Source organism: Chiloscyllium plagiosum, unplaced genomic scaffold, assembly GCF_037043375.1.
Source record: "Chiloscyllium plagiosum isolate Xiang-an unplaced genomic scaffold, Cpla_swu_hap1 HiC_scaffold_48, whole genome shotgun sequence".
Taxonomy (NCBI): Eukaryota; Metazoa; Chordata; class Chondrichthyes; order Orectolobiformes; family Hemiscylliidae; genus Chiloscyllium; species Chiloscyllium plagiosum.
In genome coordinates this window covers 46,489,830-46,513,617 of record NW_028270186.1, presented here as the reverse complement: position 1 = coordinate 46,513,617, position 23,788 = coordinate 46,489,830, and the positions used below count along the sequence as shown (strand labels likewise).

General features: G+C 46.3%; 1 protein-coding gene across 1 annotated transcript in view; it reads right to left on the bottom strand.

The window, feature by feature from the left end:
- Positions 1-13,922: 13,922 nt before the first annotated feature.
- Positions 13,923-23,788, bottom strand: part of LOC148135904 (putative G protein-coupled receptor 139) — a 74,565-nt gene continuing 64,699 nt past the window's right edge. The window contains exon 2 of the mRNA XM_087984436.1: positions 13,923-14,830. Coding sequence (XP_087840562.1) covers positions 13,923-14,830 — 908 coding nt within the window. The remainder of the gene's footprint in view (positions 14,831-23,788) is intronic.

Sequence of the window (23,788 nt, the reverse complement as noted above, 5' to 3'; positions counted from 1 at the left end):
CACCAATAGACAAACAGCCTGCTATGATAACCGGCCAATGACATTGAGGGAGACAGTCTCGCTCCAAAGCCATCCTTGCTCGTGCGTCGTGTGCGATTTCTCCGAATATGTGAGGTCCTTGTCTCATGACCAGTAGAGGTGTGGATGTGGGGATTGAAGTCCCCTTAAAAGCACTCGAGCTTGTCTGCGAGAAGTGGATGAAAAGTGTGATGCCAAAGCTGCTGGGAACGGGATCCCGAAACGTTAATGCTGATTTCTCTTCACAGATACTAATCGACGTGCTGAGCTTTCCCAGCAATTTCTGTTTTAGTTTCGCATTTTCACCATCTCCTGTCATTTCAGTGTTTCTATAGACTTATAGACCTGTGTGACAGGTTTTAGGGGAGAGGTGGAATAGAAGACTGTTATTTTGAACCGAAGAAGCACCTTCAGGGAATGACATTTGGGATACGAGCAAAGTGATAGTCAGATGAAATAGCACTCCAAATTTAGATAAGAAGAGAGAGAGAGTGCGGAATAGAGAGATTTATACTTTTTGACTGAGAAGTAGAATCACTCCATTCAAAGTGTTTTTTTCCAGAATGTCTATCCTATGCTTCCAATACCTTTAAAAAACCATGTTATTCTTCTTGAGCTGTGACCATCGTAAAGGACAATTTACTTTCAGTCCAGTGTTATGGGTTCTGAGGTTATGAATTATTTGAATACCGAATGCACCAGCATGGCCACCCAAATAAGGTACCCAGAGCTGAACAAAATACTCTACGTAACGTCTGAGCAAAGACTTGTCGAGCTGTAGTATCAATTGCAATATAGAGCATTGAACATAGAAAAATATAGCGCAGAACGGTCCCTTTGGCCGACGATGTTGCACCGACCTGTTAACTAGCCTAAGCCCATCCCAGCACACTAACACATCATTATCTATGTGCTTATCCAAGGATTGATTAAATGTCCCTCATGTCACTGAGTTAACTACATTGGCTGGCAGGACATTCCACGCCCTGAACACTCACTGAGTATCGAACCAGTCTCTGAAACCTGCCTGAAATCTATCACCCACCAATTTGTAGTTATATCACTCGTATAAGCTGACGTCAACATCTTAGAAAAAAGACTTTCACTGTCTACCCTAACTAATCCTCTGATCATCTTGTATATCTATCAAATTCGCCTTAGCATTCTCCTTTCCAATGAGAACACACCCACGTCCGCCAGCATTTCGAAATAAGACCTTCACTGCGGACCACACAACCTCTTGGTAAAACTCCTCTGCAACCTTTTAAAATGCTTCCACATCCTTCCTGTATTGGGGCGACCAGACCTGTACACAATATTCCAAGTGCGGCCGCGCGAGTGATTTGTATAGTTCCAGCATGAAATTACTGCTCCGGAACTCAATCCCTCTACCAATAAAACCTAACACACTGCATGCCTTCTTTATAGCACTATCAACCCCGTTGGCAACTTTTAGGGATCAATGTACGTGGACTCCAAGATCACTCTGCAAATACACACGACTGAGAATCTTTCCATTGACCCAGTATTCTGCCTTCCGGTTATTCTTCTCAAAATAAGTCGCCTTACACTAATGTGCATTGCACTCCATTTGCCAGCTCTCAGCCCAATTCTGCAGTTTTTCCAAGTGCCCCTGCAACAGTCTTTCCTATTGTCCAGTCCTCCACCGACATCAGTGTAATCTGCAAACCTAATAACCGGCTACCTATGCCTGCATCTAACTTATTTATAAAAATGACAACAGTGGTCCTGAAACACATCCTAGTGACTCACCACTAGTAACCGGACTCCAGGCTAAATATTTCCCATCAATCACCACTTGTTGCCTTTCGACAGAAAGCCAGTTTCTAATCCAAATTTCTAAGTCATCCTCAATCCCATGTCTCTGCATTTTCTCCAACAGCCGACCAAGTGGAAACTTATCAAAGACTTTACTGAAGTCCATGTACACTACGTCAACTGCCATACCCTCATCCACATGCTTGGTCACCTTCTCGAAATGATTCGGTGAGGTTTATGAGACATGACATGCCCTTCGCGAAACCATGTTGACTATCTGCAATCAAATTGTCGTTTACTAAATGATTATAAATTCGACCTCTTATAATTCTTTCCAAAAATTTCCCAGAACAGACGTGAGGGCCTTTGGACAATAATTACCTCGTCATCTCTACTGCCCTATTTGAATAAGTGCACGACATTTGCAATCATCTAGTCCTCTGTTACTAAACTGGTAGACAATGACAACTGAAAGATCAAAGCCAAAGACTCCATCACATCCTTCCTTGCTGCCCAGACAATCCTCGGATAAATCCCATCCAGCCCAGAGGACTTCTTTACTTCCACTCATTCGAGAAATAGTAATACTTCTTCCTTCCTTACTTAATAATTTCTAGTCAAATATCTCGTATTTTATTGTTCTTCTCCACAATATCCTCCGTTTACTGAATGAAAACCAATGAGAAATGTTAGTTTAACACCTCTCCAATCTTCACAGGGCCCACACACGACTTCCCACTTCTGTCTTCGACTGACATTATTCCTCCCCTCGTCATCCTTTTATTACTCACATACATGGATAAAGATTTAGGGGTCCCCTTTATTCTCCCTGCTAAAGTCTTTTCATGTCCTCTCTTTGCTCTTCTTAACTCTCTCTTTCAATCCTTCATAGCTAATCAGTAACTCTCCATCGCCTCACCTGAACAATCTCGTGTATTTGTCATATAACCTTCCTTCTTCTGCTTAACAAGTTCAGTAGGAAACCACGGTTCCCTTACCTTATCGCTTCCTCCCTGTCTGACAGGGACATACATATCAAGGGCATGCAATATCTCTTCCATCAAACAGCTTAACATTTCAATTGCCCCCATTCCCTGCATTTTGCTTCTCCTTTCTACGCAGCTTAAGGCTTGACTACTCGCATTATGATTGTCCTTCCCCCACTTATAACTCTTGCACTGTGGCATGTACCTATTCCTTTCCATCACTTAGCTAAATGTAACCGAATTATGGTCATTCTCACCAATGTGCTCACCTTCCACTAAACCAAACACCTGACCTCGTTTATTACCAAGCACCAGATCCAGTGAAGCCTCCCATCTTGTCGGCCCTTCGACATAATGTGTCATGAACCCCTCCAGCGCACATTGGACAAAAACAGATCCATTTGATCTGCAAGAGTTGGAGTATGTCCACTTAATGATGGGCAAGTTAAACTCCCCCATAATGACCACCCTGTTCGTTTCACTCCTACCCAGAATCATTTTGCAGATCCTCTCTACCACATCCCTGGAACTCTGCGGAAGCATATAAAAAAATTCCCTGCAGAGTGACCTCTTCTCCCCGTTTCTAAAATCAGCCCATACTACCTCAGTGGACGAGTCTTCGTCGAAGGTCACGGTTATACTGTCGTTGAGTAAGACGGCCACACCCCTCTCTCTTTTACCTCCTTTCCTGTTCATAATGAAAGATTTAAACTGTGTAACCGGCAACATCAATTCCTGACCACGGTCTCTTCATGTCTTTGAAATGCCCACAATATCGAGGTCCCAGGTACATATCCGTGCTGCAAGCTCACCTGCCTTATTTTTGATGCTTCTTTCATTGATGCAAACACACTTCAAACCAGCTAGCATTTTGCTAGCACATTCTGATCCCCGTGAAATCCTCTCCATGCCATCCCTACTCTCACCCTGCTGTGCAATGCAACTATACCTCAGGTTCCCATCCCCCTGCTGAGCTCAATTCATCCCACCCGAATAGTACCAGCCAATTCCTCACTCAGAATATTAGTACCCCTCCGATTCAAGTGAAAACCCTCCTGTTGTAGAGGTCCGACCTTCCACAGAATGAGCTCTAATTATCCATGTATCTGAAAACATTCCTACTGCACAATCCCTACAACCACGTGTTCAGCTGATGTCCCTCCTTGCTCTATGCGTCACTATCACGTGGAAAAGATAACAAACCAGAGATAACAATTCTGTTTGTTCTAGCTCTCAGCTTCCACCCTAGCTCCCTGCAATCCTGTCTTACATCCTGTCCCTCTTTCTCCCTATGTCGTTTGCACCTATATGGACTATGGCTTGGGGTTGGACCAATCTCCCTACAGAACCGCAAAGACACGATCCGAGATGTCATGAACCCTGGCACCTGGGAGGCAACAGAGCAATGTGAGTCTCGTTCATTAACAACAAACCTTCTATCTGACCCTGTAACTATCGAGTGCCCAATGACTAACACTCTCCTCTTTTCCCTCCTTCCCTTCTGTGCAACAGAGGCAGACTCTGTGGCAGAGACGTGCACCCCACTGCATACCCCTGGTAAGTCGCCCCCCAACTGTATCCAAAATGGTACACTTCTTTATCAGGGGAACGACCACAGGCGATCCCTACACTGACAGTTATTTTCCTCCTTCAAACAACTTTCTTCGTGCCTCGAAATAACTGCTTCCCTCTAACTCCTATCTATCACAGCCTCTGCCTCCCGAAAGATCCGATGTTCACCCAGCTCCCGCTCCAGTTCCTGAACACAGTCTTGGAGGAGGAAGATATGGGTGCACTTCCTGCAGACGTACTTGGATGGGATACGAACGGTGTTCCTTCTCTCTTTCTCTCCCGCTCTTTCCCTCCTTGTCCCGATGTCTGACTCTCTCTCGCTATCTTTCTCAATACCTCTGTCTAACACTCTCCCTTCCGCTCATTTTGTCCGAATCTCTCTATCTTTCTTCCTCTGTCCGAGTCTTTCCTCTGTCTGTCTCTCTGTGTCTCTGTCCCGCGACACACCCGCCCACTATTTGTCTCTCTCCCTTTCCCTGTGTGGCTCCCTCTCTGTCTCTCTTTCTGTCTGACTGTCTCTCTTCCTTTTCCGCTGTCTGACTCCCTCTGGCTCTCTCCCTCCCTCTGTCTTTCTCTCTCTCCATCTCTCCCTCCCTGCCCATCTGTCTGACAGTCGCTCTCTCTCGCTAACTCTCTTCCTACCACCCCCGTTTAACACACTCTCTCTATCGCCCTCTGTCTGACTCGCTGTTCTTTCTCTCCACTGGCTCCCACTGTCTGCCTCTCTCTCTGCCTCTGTCTATGTCACTCACTCCCTTTCCCTGACACTTCCTCTCTCCCAGTGCCTGCCTGACTACCTCTTTCACTCTCCCTCACCGCCTGCCACAGTCTGACTCCCTTTTTCTTTCTCTCTCCCTCTGCCTGAGTCGGTCTATCTCTGTCGCCCTTTCTCTCTGTCTGACTCTATCCCTCGCTTTTCCTCTTTACCTTCATCTCTCTCACCCTCTCCCTGACTCTCTCCCTCTCAAACTATTTCTCCCCTCCATCTGACTCTCTCTCTCTCTCTTTCTTCCCCCGTCTCCGACTGTATGACAATATCTCTACTCCTCTCCCTCTGATTTCTCTCTCTGTCTCTTCCTCCTTTTCTGTCTGTCTGTCGCTTCTCTCTCTCTCTCTGTCTCTCTTCTCTACACCTCTGAATCTCTCTGTCTTTCCCATTCCCTGATGTTCTCTCCCTCCCTCTCCTTCTCTTCCATACTCTCTCCCTCTGTCTGTCTGATGCTTTCTCTCCTTCTCCGAGTTTAACACAATCTCTCTCTTCCTTTCCCTCTCCCTCCTTCTCTCTGACTCGACCTGTCAACTTCCCTACTTGTCCATCGGTCTGATACTCTCCCTCTCTCTGTCCGCCTCTCTGTCTCCCTCTCCTTCTGCCTGACTCTCTCTCTCTATCCGTGTCACTCTCCAACTTCCTCTCTCCGACTGTCTGACTCTCTCTCTGGCTGACTCTTTCTCCCTTTCCCGACTCTCTGCCTCTCTTTCTCCCCACTTCTCACTTGCTATCACTCACTCTCTCATTCTCCCTCTGTCTGACTCCCGTTCTCATTCATTTTCCCACTTTTTCTCTCCTTCTCCCTCTGTCAGTCTGACTCTCTCTCTCCTTCTCTCGGACTCTCTCCTCCCCCTTAAACTCTCTCTCCCTCACTCTCTCATTGGTCCATTGTCTATTTTTCTTTCCCACTGTCTCTGTCACTCTCTCTCCCTTTTCCATGTTACACACTCTTTCTCCCTCTTCTTGACTCTGTGTATCTCACTGTCCCTCTGCCTGATTATCCCTCATTCTCTTTCCCTCTTTTTCTCTCACTCTCGCTGTGTCTGTCTCTCACTTTCTCTCTCTTCTGACTCTTTCTTTCTTCATCTCCCTCTGTCTGACACTCAGTCTCTCCCGCTCTCTCTCTCCCTCCCTGTTCCGCTGCCTGAAACTCTCTCGCACTCGCTCCCTCTCCTTCTACCTACTCCCTCTTTGGAACACACATGTTTCTGTATGTCTCTCCCCCCGTCTGACTCGCTTCTCTCTCTCCCCCCTCGCTCTCACACTGTTTGACTCTCTCTCCCTTTCCCTGATATTCTCTCTCCCTCTGCGTGTCTGACTCTGTATCTCATCCACCCTCACCCTCTCCGTTGGTCTGTCTTCCTCTCTCTTTCTCTCCATGAGTCTGAGTCTCTCTGCCTCCCTCTCTCTCTGTCTGACTGACTCCATTACTCTCTCTCTCCCTGTCTAACCCCATCTATTTCACTCTGTCTCCCTGACTCTCTCTCCCGTCTACTTGACTCTGTCTCTCCCTTTCCCTTTGTCTGACACTCTCTTTCTCCGTGTCCATCTGATGGCTCTATCTATCTATCTATCTATCTATCTATCTATCTATCTATCTATCTATCTATCTATCTATCTATCTATCTATCTATCTATCTATCTATCTATCTATCTATCTATCTATCTATCTATCTATCTATCTATCTATCTATCTATCTATCTATCTATCTATCTATCTATCTATCTATCTATCTATCTATCTATCTATCTATCTATCTATCTATCTAACTGTCGCTTCTCTCTCTACCCCTCTGACTCTCTGTCCCGCCCTTTCCCTGACACACTCTCCCTCCTCTCTCCATCTTCCTCTTTTCCTCAATCTCATCCTTTCAATCTGTCTATGTGAATCTCTCCCTCCCACTCCCTCTGACTCTGTCTCTGTCTCTTCCTCTCTTGAAACGCTCTCTTACTCTCTCTCCCTCTGTCTGAGTTTCCATCTCACCCTCTTACTCTCCTTCTGTCAGACTGACTCTATCTCTTTCCGACTCTGTCTCTACACACAGTGTGTATATATATATATTATATATTATATTATATATACTCACATATCCTGTCTCTCTCTATCTCCCTTTTCCTGAATGTTTGACACTCTCTCTCTTCCCTCTGTCTGATTCTTTCTCTCTCTTCATTTCCCTGCAACCCACTGTCTCTCCCTGTTTCTTAATCTCTCTGCCACGCTCCCTCTGTCTGACTGTCTCTCTTTTTATTTTGCCCTCTTTATTTTTCCATCTCCCTGTGTCTATCTATCTCTCCCTCTCCCTCTGTCTCGCTCTCTCTTCTTTCTCTACCCATCGGTCAGAATCTGTCTCTCCTTATCCCTGACACACACTCGCACTCTCTCTCCTTCTCCGTAACTCTCCATCTCACACGTCCCTACTCTCTCTATCCGTGTCTCTCTATCTTTCTCTTGCTGAATGATTGACTCTGAATGCGTCTTCTTGGCTCTGTCTCTCTCAGTCTCTCTCTCTGTCGGACTCTCTATCATTCTCAGTTGCCTTTCACGGTCTCTCTTTCTCTCTATCTCCCTGCCCCGTTGTCTGACGCTCTCTCTCATGCTCCCTCTCGCTCTCTCTCCCTCTGCCCCCACGTTAAACACACGCTCTGTCTCCCCTCCTTCTGACTCGTTCCTCTCTGTCTCTCACACACACTTTCTCTCTCCTACTCTCCCCCACTGTCTGACTCTCCTTCCCTTTCCCTGACTCACACTCTCTCTCCCTCTTCCTGATTCTCTCTCACTCTCCCTCTGTCTGACTCTCTCTCTTTCTCTTTATCTCTTTTTTCTCCATCTCCCTGTGTCTACATTTCTCATATTTGGGGGAGTCCAGAATTAGAGGGCATAGGTTTAGGGTGTGAGGGGAAAGATATAGAAGCGACCTAAGGGGCAAATTTTTCACGCAGAGGGTCGTACGTGTATGGAATGAGCTGCCAGAGGATGTGGTGGAGGCTGGTACAATTGCAACATTTAAGAGGCATTTGGATGGGTATATGAATAGGAACGGTTCAGAGGGATATGGGCCGTGTGCTGGCAGGTGGGACGAGATTTGGTTGGGATATCCGGTCGGCATGGACAGGTTGGACCGAACGGTCTGTTTCCATGCTGTGCATCTCTATGACTCTAAGACTCTATCTGCCTCTCTCTCTGTCTGACTCTCCGTCTTTCCCTCTTTCTCTCTCCCTGTCTCCCTCCGTAACCGATGCTATCTCTCTTTCGGTCTCTCTCGCTATCTCGCCCTCTCCCTGTCTCCTCCTGTCGAATACTCTCTCTCTCTCTCTGTGTCCCCTCTACCTTACTCGCTCTTTTCTCTCTCTGTCTCTCTACCACTGTCTGACTCTCTCTTTCTTTCCCGATATTCTCCCTCTCCATGTCTCTGTGTGACTCTCTATTTTCCCTTCCCTCTCTGTCTTTTTCCACCTCCCTCCTTCGGTCTGAATCTCTCCCTCTCAATCTCTGTCTGATTCTCTCCCTCTACCTCCCTCTGCCTGACGCTCTCATTCTTTCTGTGTCTCTCTACCTCCATGTCTCTTATTGCCTGACTCTCTCTCCCCTCTCTCTGCCTCTCTCACTCTTTCTCTAACGTCTGACTCTCTCTCCCTCTCTCGCTTTGTCTCTCCCCATGTTCTCTCTACATTTCTGTCACTGTCCTCTATCTGACTCTCTCTTCTGTATCTCTCTCCCACTGCCTGTTTCTGACAGACACTCTCTCTCCCTCTTACTGACTCTCTCCCCCTCTCCCTCTGTCTGAGTCTTTCCCTCATTCTCTTTCATTATTCTCTGCTGCCCCTCTGCCTGTCTCTGTCTCTCCCTCTCTCGCTCTATCATACCCCCTCTCACACTCTCTCTCTCTGACTCTCCCACTCTCTCTGTCTGACTCTCTCTTCTATATATCTCCCTCCCACTGTCTGTCTGTCTCTCCCCCGTTCCCTGTTACACACTTGCTCAGCCTCTTCCTCTCACGGTCTCTCTAAACCACTGGCTCACTCTCCTCTGTCAGACTCTCTCTTCTCTATCTCTCCCCCTCCCCCATTGTCTGTCTATCCCTCTTTCCCGTTCCCTGATACACACTTGCTCAGTCTCTTGCTGACTCTCTTTTTCATTCTGCCTCATCTGACTCTCTCACTTGTTCTCTTTCACTCTTTTTCTCCCCTTCTCCCTGCGTCTGTCTCCCTCTCCCCCTCTCCCCCTCTCTGCGTGACTCTCTCTTTCTCCCTTTCCCTCGGTCTAACTCTCTGTCTCTCCATCTCTCTCATCCTCTCTCGCTCCCTGTCTCGCTATCTGATGCTCTTTTTCTATCTGTCTCTCGTTCTCTCTCCCTCTCCAGTCCCTCTGTCGAACAATCTCTCTCCTGCTCGCTCTTCTGTCTCTCTCTAATCCCCACTCTATGAATCCGTATCTCTCCCTCTGCCTGTCTGACTCTGTCTGTCATTTCCGTCTCCCTCTCATTCGGCCTGGCTCACTCTCTCTTTATCTCTCCCTCTCCCTGATTTAACTCTCCCCTTCTCTCTCTCTCTCTCTGTTTCAGCCTGACTCCATCTTACTCTCTTTCTAACCTCTGTCTGTCTCTCTCATCCTTCCCCAGACGCACACTCTCTCCCTCTTCCTGATTCTCTCACTCTCACTCTGACTGACTCTCTTTCTATTTCTCTTTCCTTCTCTTTTCCTTCATCTGCCTCTGTCTGTCTATCTCTCTGTCTCGCTCTTCCTTTTTCTGGCTCTTTGTTACTCCCAATTCCTCTGTTTGATTCTCCCTCCTTGCCTCTCTCTCTCTCTCTCTCTCTCTCTCTCTTGCTCTCTCGCACCCTCTCTTTCTCCCACGTTCCCTCTCTTCGACTGTCTCTCTCTCTCCCACTCTCCCACTGTCTTTCTGTCCTCTTTTTCCTGACACACATTTGCACTGCCTCCTCCTGACTCTCTCACTCACTCTCCTCCGTCTTTCTGACTCTCTCTCTCATTTTCTTTCCCTGCTTTTCGCTCCGTCTCCCTGCGTCTATCTGTCTTTTTGTCTCCCTCTGGTTCTGTCTGACTCTCTTTCTCCCTCTCCCTCGGTTGGGCTCTTCCTCTGTTCCTTTCTCTCCCTCTCTCTCTCTCGCTGTCCCGCTGCAGGACGTCGTCTCCCTCGCCCCCTCCCGCTCGCTCTCCTCTGCCGCACGTCTGTCAAACATTCCTTCTCTCCCCCTCTCTGTTTCGATCTTCTATCTCTCCATCTCTTTCTCTTCCCCTCTGTCTGACACTCTCTCTCAATTTCCGTGATACTCTTTCTCTCCCTCTGAATGTCTGAATCTGTCTCTCACTCTCCTTCTCTCTCTGTCTGGCGCAATCTCTCTTTCTATCTCCCTCCCCTTCGGTCTGACTCTCCCTCTCTCCCTCCCTCTCACATACTCTCCCTCTGTCTCTATCTCTGCCCCGCTGTCTGACATTCTCTCTCTTTGGATCTCTCTCGCTCTGGCCCTCTCCCCATTTCGAATACACACACACACACTCTCCTTCTGTCCGACTCGCTCTTCATTCTCTATGTCTCTCTCTCCGACGATCTGACTCTCTCTCTTCTTCCCGCTGCCCTCCATCTCTGACTCTCTCCCTCTCAGCCTCTCTCCCTCTCCTCCTCTTTGACTGTCTCCCTCTGTCTAACACCCTCTTCTCTCTGTCTCTCTAGCCTTCGGTCTTACTCTGCCTTTCCTTATCCCGAACGAGCTCTCTCACTTTCTCTTCCTCTCCCTAACTCTGCATCTCACTTTCTCCCTCTCTCTCTCTCTGAGTCTTTTTCTCCCTCTTCCTCTGTCGCACACTATCCGTGGCTCTCTAGCTTCGTCTCTGCGATTTTTGGGGTCTCTTTCTCTCTCAGTCCCTCTGTCACTCTTTCCTTAATATCCGACTCTGTGTCTCCCCGTCTCTCGCTCTCTCTCTACCCTCGGTCTGTCTCACATTCACTCTCCATCTGTCCGATTCTCTCTTCTCTATCCCTCTGTCCCACCGTCTGTCTGTCTCTCTCCTTTACCCTGACGCACATTCTCTCCGTCTTCCTTTCTCTCTCTCTCTCTCCATTCGGCTGTCTCTCTCTCATTCTCTATCCTCATTTTTCTCTCCCTCTCCCTGACTCTGTCTCTCTCACTGTCTCTCTCTCCTCTCTACCTGACTCTCTCTTTCTCCCTCTCCCTCGGTCTGACTCCCCCTCTATCCATCCCTTTCTCCCCCTCTCCTCCTCCCTCTATTGAACACTCTGTCTCTGTCTTTCCCTCAGTCTGACTGACTGTCTCACTCTTCTTCTGTCGGACTTTGTCTTCTATCTCTCCCCCACTGTCTGTCTGTCTCTCTCCTCTTTGCTGACACACACTCCCTCTCCCCCTTCGTGATTGGTTCTCACTCTCACTCTGTCTGAATCTCTCTCTCTTCCTCTTTCCCTCTTTTACTCCCTCTCCTTGTGTCGTTTTCTCTCTCTCCCCGCCGCACCCACCCCCCCACACCCGACCTCTCGGACTGACTGTGTCTTTCTCCTTATCCCTCTGTCTGACTCACATTTTTTCTCTCTCCCTCCCGTCCCCGCTGTCAGACGCTCTTTCTCTCTTTCTGTCTCTCTTTTTCCTCTACATGACTGATGCTCCCTCCCTCTTCCTATGTTCGACTCGCTCTTCTATTTATCTCTCTCTCTCTCTCTCTCTCTCTCTCTCTCTCTCTCTCTCCTCCTGTCGCTGACACTCTCCCTCCTCCTGTCGCTGACACTCTCCATGTCCATTTGGCTGACTCTTTCTCTCTCTCTCTCCCCCCGACTACCTCTGTCGGACTTGCTCTCTCTGCCTCTATCTATCTCCCTCGCCCGCCCTCTCTCTCTTATCCTCTGACTGATTGTCTCTTTCCCTCGCTATCCTTACCCCTGACTCTCTTCCCCTCTCTCTATCTCCCTCTGTCTGATTTTCTCTCCTGCACCCACTCCCTCTCTCTGACTCTCTCTGTCTCTCTTGCTATCTCGCTCTCCGTCTCGCTCTCTCTCCCTCTCTCGAACTATCTCTCCTCCTCTCTCTCTTTCTGACTCTTTCTCTCCCTTTCCTTGATCACCTCTCTCTCTTTCCCTCTGCCTGTCGTTCTCTGTCCTTCTCCCTCTGTCTAACACCCTCCCTCTGTATGTCTCTCTCACCCGCTGCCTGACTCTCCCTCTCTCTCTTTCCCCTCCCTCACTCTGCATCTGTCCTGCTGTCTCTCGCCATCTCTCTCTCTCTGAACCATTCACTCTGTCCCTCTCACCCCCTCACCCTGACTCACTCTCTCTCTCCACTCCTCGTCAAATTCTCTTTCTCAATGTCTTTTTCTCAACAGCTACCTGACTCTTCCACTCTCTTTCGCTCTGTCTGATTCGCTCGCTCTCCCTCTGTCTGATTCTCTCTCTCTCCCCCTCTCCCTGACATTATCTTACCCCCACCTGTCTGATTCTCACTACTGCTTCCTTTCTCTGACACTCTCTGTCTGTGCCGGATCCACTCCCTGTCTCTCTCTCTCTTACCCTCTGTCTGAATCTTGCTGTCTCCCTCCCTCCTACTCTCTCTCCCCTCTGTCTCTCTGCTTGTCCCAATTTCCCTGTGTCCGATTCTTTCTCTCTCCCTCTCCCTGACTCTCTCAGTCTTACCCTCTTTCTCTCTCCCGGCTGACTCTCTCCCTCTCTCAATTTTCTGTGTGACTGTCACTCTCTACCTCTGTCTGTTTCTCTCTCGCATCTCCCTCTCCCTCTGAGAGACTTTATCTCTCTCTTTTCCACCCCTAATTTTCGCTCTTCCCTTTCTCTCCCTCTGTTCTGACTCTCTCTCTCTCTCTTTCTATCATTCCATCTCCCTGTCTCTCTCTCTCCTTCCCTGGATTGATCTCTGTCCACTCTCCCTCCTTCTCTATCTAACATTCTGTCTCGCTGGACCTTCCGTCTCAATCTGACGCAGAGAATGGAGAGTGGAATGCAGAGGTTTGGGGGCGAGTGGAGAGATGTGGTGGGTAGGAGGAGTGAGATCATGGGGGATGGATAGAAAGGTGGAAGGGAGACAAAGACAGCAGGAGAGTGGGAGACGAAAGGAAGGAGATAGATAATAGAGGCGGGTGGAAAATCTTGCGCAGGGAGGTGAGCGACGGCGAAAGAGAAGGAAAGGGAAGGGGCAGAGAAAGAGAACGTGTGCAGATAGACAGGGAGAGAAATGTGCAGAAAAAGAGGCGGAGAAGAACCGAGGATAGAGTGCAGGAGAAGAAGTAAGGGGGAGGAGGGAGAGCGAGTGTTGGAGAGAGAGAAAGAGAGAATGAGTGAGAGAGAGAGATGAATGCGGTTGATTGGGTAAAGGGGGAGCGGGATAGAGAGATTAATTCTGCCCAAGGCCATGTTCGAGTGGGGCTACCCAGTGTTGTAAGCAAGGACAGAGGGACTTAAACCCATCTACTGAGCTCAGGCACCCATCCCGTCAACTTCCCTGAGGACCAGGACTTGGGGCTGAATATTTCTCTCCCCAGATCAGCTTCTTCAACACGAAGACAAATAACAACATCGTTCACTCTGCTGCCCGACACCGTTTAATGAACATTTTTATAGTTTACAAATTGAAGTGATAGATACAGTCAGTATTATGCCTTTCCTCAGTGTCCCTGAGTTGTGATAAACATTGAAATGTGTCCTTGTAACTCCCTGTGCGATCAGGTTGGACAATCAAGCACTACCCTCAGTCTGTTACCATAGGTACAGGGTGCTCCGTCACCGAAACGCTGAAATGCAATGAGAACATTACGGATGAATTGACTAGTGAGTAGATTTGGTCGATTCATGAATTTTGGTAAAGGGATATTTCAGCACATTGTTCAGCTGCTGTCTGAATTTAGTCTGGGTCACGGCATAAATCGCAGTGTTTGTGCAGCAACTGAGGAGCTGCAGCATGAAGCCCAATTCCCGCACACACCGTAACGGAGACACTGACTCATACCCAATATACCACATTCGGTACCATATAGAATACACCATTAACATAGACCATAACAGGATGAAATTGGCCGAGATCACAAACAGTAAAGTGATGGATTTTTTTCGGTTTTTCATTTCTGTGTCAGACTGAGCATCCCCATTGTTGTGAGTGCGAAGTCTCCTGCGGGCTCTGCTGGTCACTACAATGTGTCTGACGGTGAAAACATTGAGCAGCAAAATCAGGAGAAATGGGAGAGCCGGAGTTAGAATGTGGTGGAGGAACTCGATTGTGATCCAGACACGGGATAATCGAACAGCCTCTTTTACCCAACAAAACCAGGGGCCGTTCCACAGCCAATTCCAAGGTGTGAGCATAAAATACCAGAAAATGTTCTTTAAACAGCTCAACACAGTCACTGCTCCCAGAACCACAGCCGCTGTTTTCTCACTGCAATATTTACTTTTCAGCTTCTGGCAACTAATGGCGACAAACCGATCAAATGTGAAAGCGACGGTGAACCAGACAGAACAGTCAGTAGCTGCATAAAGCAGGACGGCGTGGATATTACACACGGGGATGGACCTCATGAAATAAAATTGTTCCCGATAAACAATGGGAATGTGTCTCAATATCAGGTCCAGGATAATGACCAGTAGATCCATCACTGCCATGGCCTCCAGGTAACGTCTGATACATGGAGATAATCCACAGTCTTTATAAAGCAGGACGTAGATCGTCACTACGTTAACTGTGAGGAAGAAAAACAAACACAGTATTCATTAGTCTGGAGGTAAAGTAACCGTTTGATTGAGGACAGAGTGAGATTTACAAATGTGTCACTGTATTCAGAAATTTATTTACATAATGAGAGCTGAAATAACAAATGGGATGCTCTGAATTCCTGACAGTAATATATCATGTTCACAAGAAACCCTCCCTTTCCAAAAACTCAGAAGCAAATCCAGATAAACAGATGTTTTCCAGAATATGACCATACACTCGAATACTCGAGAACAGACACAGGCTATTTATTTCCAGTTCCGAATACGAACGCTGAAAACGTCCTGAATTAATCTCCCCCAGTTCCTTGAAGACAAACAGAGTTTGGAAATTTCTGTCCTTGAATCTTAATTGTGGTTGGTCTTGTGTCATGAAGGAATATAAACGCAGGGAACACCTATTCACCGATTTCACTGCCTGAAGGGAGTTCAGAACAGTGTCTCCTGCTCCCTGGAACGGGAACCGTTTCATTGTGAACTTATCATTTGTTCAATTCACTTTCGTTCGGCAGTTCGCAAATAATGTCAGTTTTAGAATGTTCCGGGGAATATCAGTTTTAGAATGTCCTGGAGAATGTCAGTTATAGAATGTTTCAGCAGATGCCATTTACAGAATGTTCGGTGAAGATTGTTGGGCATGGAATGGTCCAGAAAATATCAATAGCATGGACGGTTCCGGAGAATGTTGGATATAAAATGTTCAGGGGAATGTCAGTTAAAGAATGTTTCATGGATGTCAGTAATAGAATGTTGGGTGTACAATGTTCCAGCGAATGTCAGTTACCGAATGTTGGGTACATAATGTTCCAGAGAATGTTGGGGATAGAATGTTCCGGTAATGTCAGCCACCCAATGTAATGGTCTCATAAAGACCCATATCAGAAAAGCCCTTCTGATCATTCGGTTTCGTGAGATCTCCTCAGCCTCACATTGGAAATATCTCCCCAAACTCAAATGAAATGGCATTTTGTAACAAAGGAAAATGCAGTTAAGGCATGATCTCAATCTTTGGATGGACGATCCTCTTTTCCGATCATCTCTTATTCTGAGACCTACCTCACTTCCTTTTTGTTTTTGTATATCTCTGCTAAATATGAAATATTCCACATATTCAGTACCCAAATTCGGTCACCCTGTGGCCATATTTCTCTAATGCTATAAAATCATATCCATTTTCCTCAACGTATGCACTGAATCCATCAGTATGTTTTGAGAAGGCAACATTGAGTCAGACAGAATATTTTTCATTCAGTTTTTAAACCCAATATCTTTCGCTCCATTGTTAGCTTTATTCCTCATGTTGATCCGGTCAAGTAACAGTCTGACATCGTCGTACACACAGAAACAACCCTGATGTTTCATGAAGACCCATCACCATCCCTAGGTATATCCTGTACAACCGGCAGGACCTCCAAACAGTGGTGCACACAAGGTTGGATACAATCAAGAAAGGATCTACCCTGGAATTCCCCAACATTGATTCAAGAATCCGGCACACTTCATGATAACAGGTAAAATATGATCAAGGAAATCATCTGATGATGGATATCTACTGCCCTACGCACCACCACTCGGTGATAACGCAGTTCCCGTTGATGTTGAAAACAAATCCGAGGAAGCACGGAGTGTGAAATTGGTGCAGAACATACTCTGAGTGTGGGACTTCAATGTCCATCAACAAGGGTGTCTCCACAGCAGCCAGAGTATGTGGAGAGAAGGGGAGGAAACAAGAGGGAAAAATTCTCACCAAGTTACATGTCAGATTTGGACCTGTCTAGAACAGTATCTGTAGGAGCAGCTAGCACACAGCCCTGGTGGAGAGAAAGTCTCAGCCTCATATTGAATACATGGCCCATTGTGTTATGTTACACTAACTCCTGCGAGGTCAGACATACTTCTAAATGACGGAGCAACTGGAAACGGGGCATCCATGAAGTATTGTCGTCTATCAGCAGCTGCAGCATCAATGGCATTCCCTTCATCATAAAATCAGAAGTGGGCTATTCATCGATTGTTTCCAGAAGTTCAGTAACAATGACAACTACACGTGTGCAGAAGCAGTCTATTCAGCCCATCAAGAGTTTAAAACAGGAACATAATGAGGCCATTCAGCCATTCAGGACTGTTATTCAGCCTTTGGAGTATATCTTTTCATCTCTCATAGTTATTACAGAGTAAAGGGAAGGGAGCATTCAGCCTTTCAAAGGAATACTGCGAGGACGGGTACTGCTCCAGGGACAGGGATAAAAATAGAATAAATTAGTCTCTACCAGTTTAGCACAAATGAACGACTGCAGTGAAAAATAGATCAGCGCTGGGGCCTCAAATAATTGCATACATATCAATAGTTTGCATAAATTGATCAAACGTGTTCCACTGACATTTAAAATGACACAAAGATAGACTGGAAATAATGTTGTGAATAGGAGTTATAGAGTCTGTAAATGGATAAACAAACGAAAACAACTTGTCAGATGAAATATAAGGTGGGTAACAGTGAACGTGTAATTTTTTCAGGCAGAATGAAACATTGTAAACTACATAAATGCAGAGATATTACAGGACTTACTGATACAGTATGTACTGGAGGGCTCTCTCTCACCCGTTCACAAATCGAAAGTTTTTGATCCATCTCCCTGATGATCCCCTCCCACATGCTCTCTGTGGAACCATTGCTCTCAGTACACACGGGCTTTTTTGATGTGGTTGGTTAGCAGTGATGAGTGTTGACGGAGAGTGTGCGTTGAGCCATGTACCGAGGGGACAGCATCTATACAAGAAGCCATCGTTTAATTCTACGTGGAGACATGTAGACGATGTTGAATGGCTGAATATTTCTGAATGAAGAGGCTGTGGTTGCTGCCAGGACACTGCATAACCCCCAAACGATGTACTGTGCCTGGTCACACTGCAACATTAATGGCGTGAGAAACAGGCTCGTATCATGATAGTGAGAACTGAAGGCACTGCCACATCAGCTGAAATAGTTCCGCTATCTGAATCCACTATCGAGAGTTATTAACACAGAGGAGATGTATGCTCAGCGCGGAGCTCTGCGTAGATCAAGATCTAGTCATCCAACCCAGGTATCTGCCGGCTGCGAAAAACATTGCAGATCAAACCAGTGCTTTGAACTATACATCTCGATTAGGTATCTGTCCAGGGCAGGGAGCTGTGCAGACCACAGCAGTGCATTGAGCGATAAGCCCGGACCAGATATCTGCCAGTACTGACATTTGTGCAGACCACAGCACTGCACTGATCTATAAATCCGGACGAGATGTCTGTACAGCACCGGGAGCTGTGCAGACTACAGCCGTGTATGGATCTGTAAACATGGACTAGACATCTGTTCAGCACTGGGTGCTGAGAGTACCACAGCAGTGCACTGACATGTAAACCTGGACTAGATATTTGTCCAGCACAGGTCGCTGTGCAGACCACTGCAGGGCATTGATAAAAAAGGACGACATATTTGTTTTGCACAGGAAGCTATGCCGACCACAGTGCATTGGTGTATACACGTGGAACAGATATCTGTCCAGAATGGGGAGATTTTCAGACCACACCAGAAGAACTGTATCCAAGCCACTCTGAGTAATTCAGTTTGGAAGATGTTAAATGAATTTTCTGGCACTTTCTCGAACTTCCAATGCTTTTCCAAATTACAGTGAGAATGGATTGTAAAGCCCTGAAACAAACTCAATGACAGCACACGGTCCATATATGGGCATATTCATTTCTTTCTGATAATATCTCGGAGACAGCTTTGCAAGGAATTGGATAAAAAACAGATTTTAGTCTTCAAAGTTATTCTTTGAAGAAGGAAACAGCCGCAAAATGCCCTAAAGATGGTGGCAGAATCAAAATCTTACAGCCGGAGCTTCTCTGCTTGGCCATTGTTTCTTTTTCTCTGTATTCTGAAATTAACCTTTCCAAGTTAGTCCGAGAGGAATGGAGAAGGTGAGTGCCATTGGGAAGCGTGTTGTGGGGAGGTGAGGCATCGAAATTTAAAGCACAGTGCAGCACGGAGACAGGGTCCAGTGTGTCCTGGTGACTGGGCCCGGTGTGGCCTGATAACTCGGCCTGGTGCGGTCTGGAGATTGGGCCTATTGAGGTTTGGTGAGTGGGCCAGGTGTGGTCTGGAGACTGGGACAGGTGCAGTTTGGAGATTGGGACTGTTGCGGACTGCAGTTTGGGACAGGTGCAGACCGGAGATTGGGCCTGGTGCGGTCTGGAGACTGGGCCAAACGCGGTCCAGAGACTGGGCCCAGTGCAGTCTTGACACAGGGACCAGTTCAGTCTGGAGACTGCCCTGGTGATGACTGGAGATTGCCCCCAGTGTGGTCTGGAGACAGGGCCTGTTAAGGTTTGTTAATTTGGCAAGGTGTCTTGAGAATGGCATTGATGTAGTCTGGAGACTGGGCTTTCTTCAGTCTGGAGACTGGGCCCGCTGCTGTTTGGAGACTGGGCATGGTGTGGTCTGTTGACGCAGCCCGCTGCAGCCTGGAGACTCAAACCGGTGCTGTTTGGAAACTGGGCGCAGTGAGGTCTGAAGACTGGGCCTGGTGCTGTCTGGAGACTCTGTACAGTGTGGTCTGGTGCCGTCTGGAGACTGGGCCTTGTCCAGTCTGGAGGCTGGGCCCAGCGTTGCCTGGAGACTGGGCCCAGCACGGTCTGGGGGCTCGGTGTCGGCGCAGACTAGGGTGATAGGGAATGTAAATTGAATGTGTTATTTTTCTTATTACTCTTCTGGACTTTAATTTCTAATTTTTTCAATTTTGTATCAAGTAGGTTCATATCTATAACTCGGTATCTTGTACCTAAGATGTCACCATAAGCGAAGACATTTCAAACTTTTCACTACATTCATTAGGGTGCAAACAACAATGAAGGCAAGTCGATTCAAATGTCAGAAAGTTACTGAATTTGATAGCTTTTCCAAAACAAAAGCTGCTTTTTCTGCAGTGGTTTGAAGTGACCAGCAGAGGGTCATATTACATCATTTTAAACACAAGATGGAGGGACAGACGGAGGTAGTGTGAAGAAGTGAGGAAGGACATTTTGATCCCCATTTCAGTGGATTCACTACCAAAACAACAGAAACTCAAATGCTCAGAAACGCAGATGCAATGCTAAACACATTAATACACTAAATCACAAAAACACAGATAGACAGAAACACACACACACACACACACACACACACACACACACACACACACACACACACACACACACACACACACACACACACACACACACACACACACACACACACACACACACACACACTCACACAAACACCCATTAAACACAGACACACGTAGACATTCGACCTATCATGCCTGTCCTGGCACACAGACCCTGGCTTCTCTGATCTGTGGCTCAACATTATTTCTTCTTGGAAAATAAGGCAGCGAAAGTGACTGAGCTCTTAATATAGGTGTACTGTGGTACCAGTAAACGTAATTCTATTATTTTGAAAATGGTTCTGGAAAAGGATAGACCTGGTTCACAATTTAGCGTTATAAATTTCAGCAAGGCCCATTGTGATGGCTTGCACCGGCAACTTTCAAAAGATGATTGGGTAAGATGTTGGCAGGTAAAGCGACATCTGGCAAATGGGAGTCTTTCAATAGCAAGATAATGACAATTCAGAGACAGCATGATCCTGTTCGTGTGAAGAGCTATGCTAGCAGAAATAGGGGACAGCACGTGCCAGGTGATGTTGCGGCTCAGGGTAAAAATGACATACAGGTCAGGTACACTGAGCTGGGATCAAATGAATCCCTTGAACACATGGGGTGTCACAGTAGGCTTGCGCAGGAAGTCACGATGGCAAAAAGGGAACATGAGATGATTTGACTCATAAGGATAAGGAAAATTGGAAAATAACCGACAAGTATAAGAAGGGCAAAAGAGAAACTAAGGAGAGAATTGGCCCCCAAATATCAAACAGCCATCAATGTGTGATTCCACAGAGGATGAATTAGGTTTATTGTCACATGATGGAATTGGAAAGAGTACAAGTTACCACATGTGTTTCAATCTCAGGTAACAACGTTCCCCTTCCCCGCGAAATATTGAATCTTTGGACAAAACAGAAAAATAATGAAAAAACAAACTCAAAATGTAAAACTGTGCAGCGCTTTCTGTAAAAGTGGAAAAGCACAGGAGCACAGTTAAAAGTTCAAGAAAACAGTCGATAAGTGCCTGACGATGTTGCGTAGATTCTCCTCCCAAGGTCACGACCTCCCCCACTCCGTTGCTTTACAGCCTATTCTTGCCGAATCTTTCAGGTTCTACACAAAAATACGCATCACAACTGCACAATTACACATCAGTATTTAACGTGGAAAATGCATGGAAGCAAAGGAACTTGAGAAAATAAATCTACATAGGGATATTTTGAAATGAGGTCACATTACAGAAGAGAACTTGTTGAGGTCTTATAATACATAACCGTATATATATAAATGTATCTTAGGTCTTTTTACGAAACTGGGTAATAAATTGCAGGGCCACGAGCTGAGATATTTGCAAAATTCCTTAGCGTTCTGATGAAGGGTCACGGGACCCGAAATATCAACTCTGATTTCTCTGCACAATATTTTAAATGATGTGATGGAGCCTGGATTTTTGAGATGTAATGATCGAATGTTTAGAATGTTTTGTTTTGCTTTTGCAAGCGAGGCAGAAACGTGACCTTATATAGGTGTATAAAAGGGTGAGATGCACGGATGGAGTGAAAATGCAAGGGTTTTAACAGAGGATAGAGCTTTCCAAATCCAGACAACATAAATTTAATGTGAGAGGCCCGACATTTCAAAAGGTTACTAAGAGGCAGCTGTTTCTCCCAGAGGGTGGTGTGTATATACACCGAGCTGTCAGAAGAAGTGACACAGGCGAGTATAATCAAAACGTTTAACATACAATTGAATGTGCACATGAACGGAAAGATTTAACGAGATATTGCCAAACGCAGGCTAAAAGTTGAGGAAATCTTGGGATTTGGACGAGTTGCGCCGAAGGGTCTGTTTGCATCTTGCATGACTCTATAGTGTCTCTTTAATCACAAATAATTCACTGCGCTCAATTCATTTCCAGGTCAAAAATCCCATTTAAATACTTTCAAAGGTCTCCGAACTTTCTTGAACAGAGAATTCCCGACATTCATGTGGTGCTCTCGACGACAGCAACAGCATAAGCAGAATTTTATTCAACGACAAACTGTTATTTTTTTGCCTGGCGTGCTCCCTCAATCTACCATTAAAATTAACCTGATCTATGATTCAGCGACAAGTGTGGGTGAACATACCATGCTTATCTAACACAGATGACAGCCCGTTAAAGCTACTGCACTTGATTGATTACATTCCAAACAGTAGGACGAGCACCTGATAGAGAGAGCGAAATGATCCCACGACCAACAAATCAGATCTAAGCTCTGCAGTCCTGCCACATCCAGAAATAATTGGAGATGGTCTATGAAACAAGTCACTGGTGGAGAAGCGTCCAAAATTATCCCCATTATATAGACTGGAACATTTCTGCACATCAGTGTAATAAACAAGGATGTAGCCTCTGCACCACCCACAGCCAGAAGTGTTGAGCCCATGGTCCACCTGACCCTCGTCATTACGCCCTCAAAATCACAGATGACAGTCTAAAATCAATTCCATTCACTGCACGTGAAACGGACAAACAGGTGATCAGTGTAGATACGAAAAAGGCAATGGGTCCTGATACCATTCCTGCAATTGAACTGAAGACTTGTTTTGCACAACAAGCCGTGTCCACGAGGAAGCTATTTCATTCCAGCTGCAACTTTGACATCTACCTGACGATGTGAAAAACTACTCAATTAAGTCCAGTCCATTAAGAGGAGAGCGATTACATTCTGACCAATTTCCTTCCCCTCAGTCCGATCACGATAGTCAAACTTTAAGAATTTCTTTTTCACAGAGCTGTCAAGAAGCACAGACATGACCTGCTCAGTGTGGTTTCCAATAGGTCCCCATGTGGAGATGGCACTGTTGTGGAAATGTCAATTGATTACTAATCCATAACAGGCTAATGTTCTGGCAACTGGCGGAAGTTAACACAGAAAAAATGCATTGCGAAGTCTAAACTCTGGAGGCATTAACAGTGACCCTGACCCAATGCCGATTGTAAACATCAATTTGCTTCCCCAATGTGCTTTCAGGAATCAAATCTCCCGTGCTTTCCAGGTCTGGCCTAAAATGGACTCCAGATACACAGACATGTTACGAACCCTTCAATTGTTCGCGACACAGCTGAACAGGACACTGACATGTCACAAACTGCTCCGAATTCTTAAACGATAAACCCGGACAGATCATCTGGTCCGAGCATCGCCATCGGAAAAAGGAACTGGAAATACTGTCCCGAGGAGAATGATGCTCAAAAAGCACAGCACGTCAGGCAACATCCGAGGAACAGGTAAATCGAAATGCCAGGCAAAAGCTCTTCATTAGGACCCTGCTGATCTAGACTGTCATCTCCAGAATCTAAATACCCACTTCTGCCTGGGAAACAGTCCTGTCGACCCTGAAGAGTTTTCCTTCCTTACATCTGTGAGCTTGTCACAACATTAGCAGATCTTTCCCACATATTTCACAGAAGCATCTGGCCATTCAAGACATTGAGCCTCCCCCATTCTAGAACATGGCCGCATTTCTACTGTAAACACTTCTCCCATGCAATGCACACAACTCTTCCTGTGATTAATTATCAGAAAAATATGAATTCGGAGCTGCAGTAATCACTTCGGTCCATGGAGTTTTCTGCACTATTAGTAGTTTAATGGCTGTTCCTTTAACTCCACGGGATACACATACTCTCTCCGTATAGCTTTCGAGTCTAGAAATCCTCGTTTATATTCAGCGCCTTGGATTTCACAC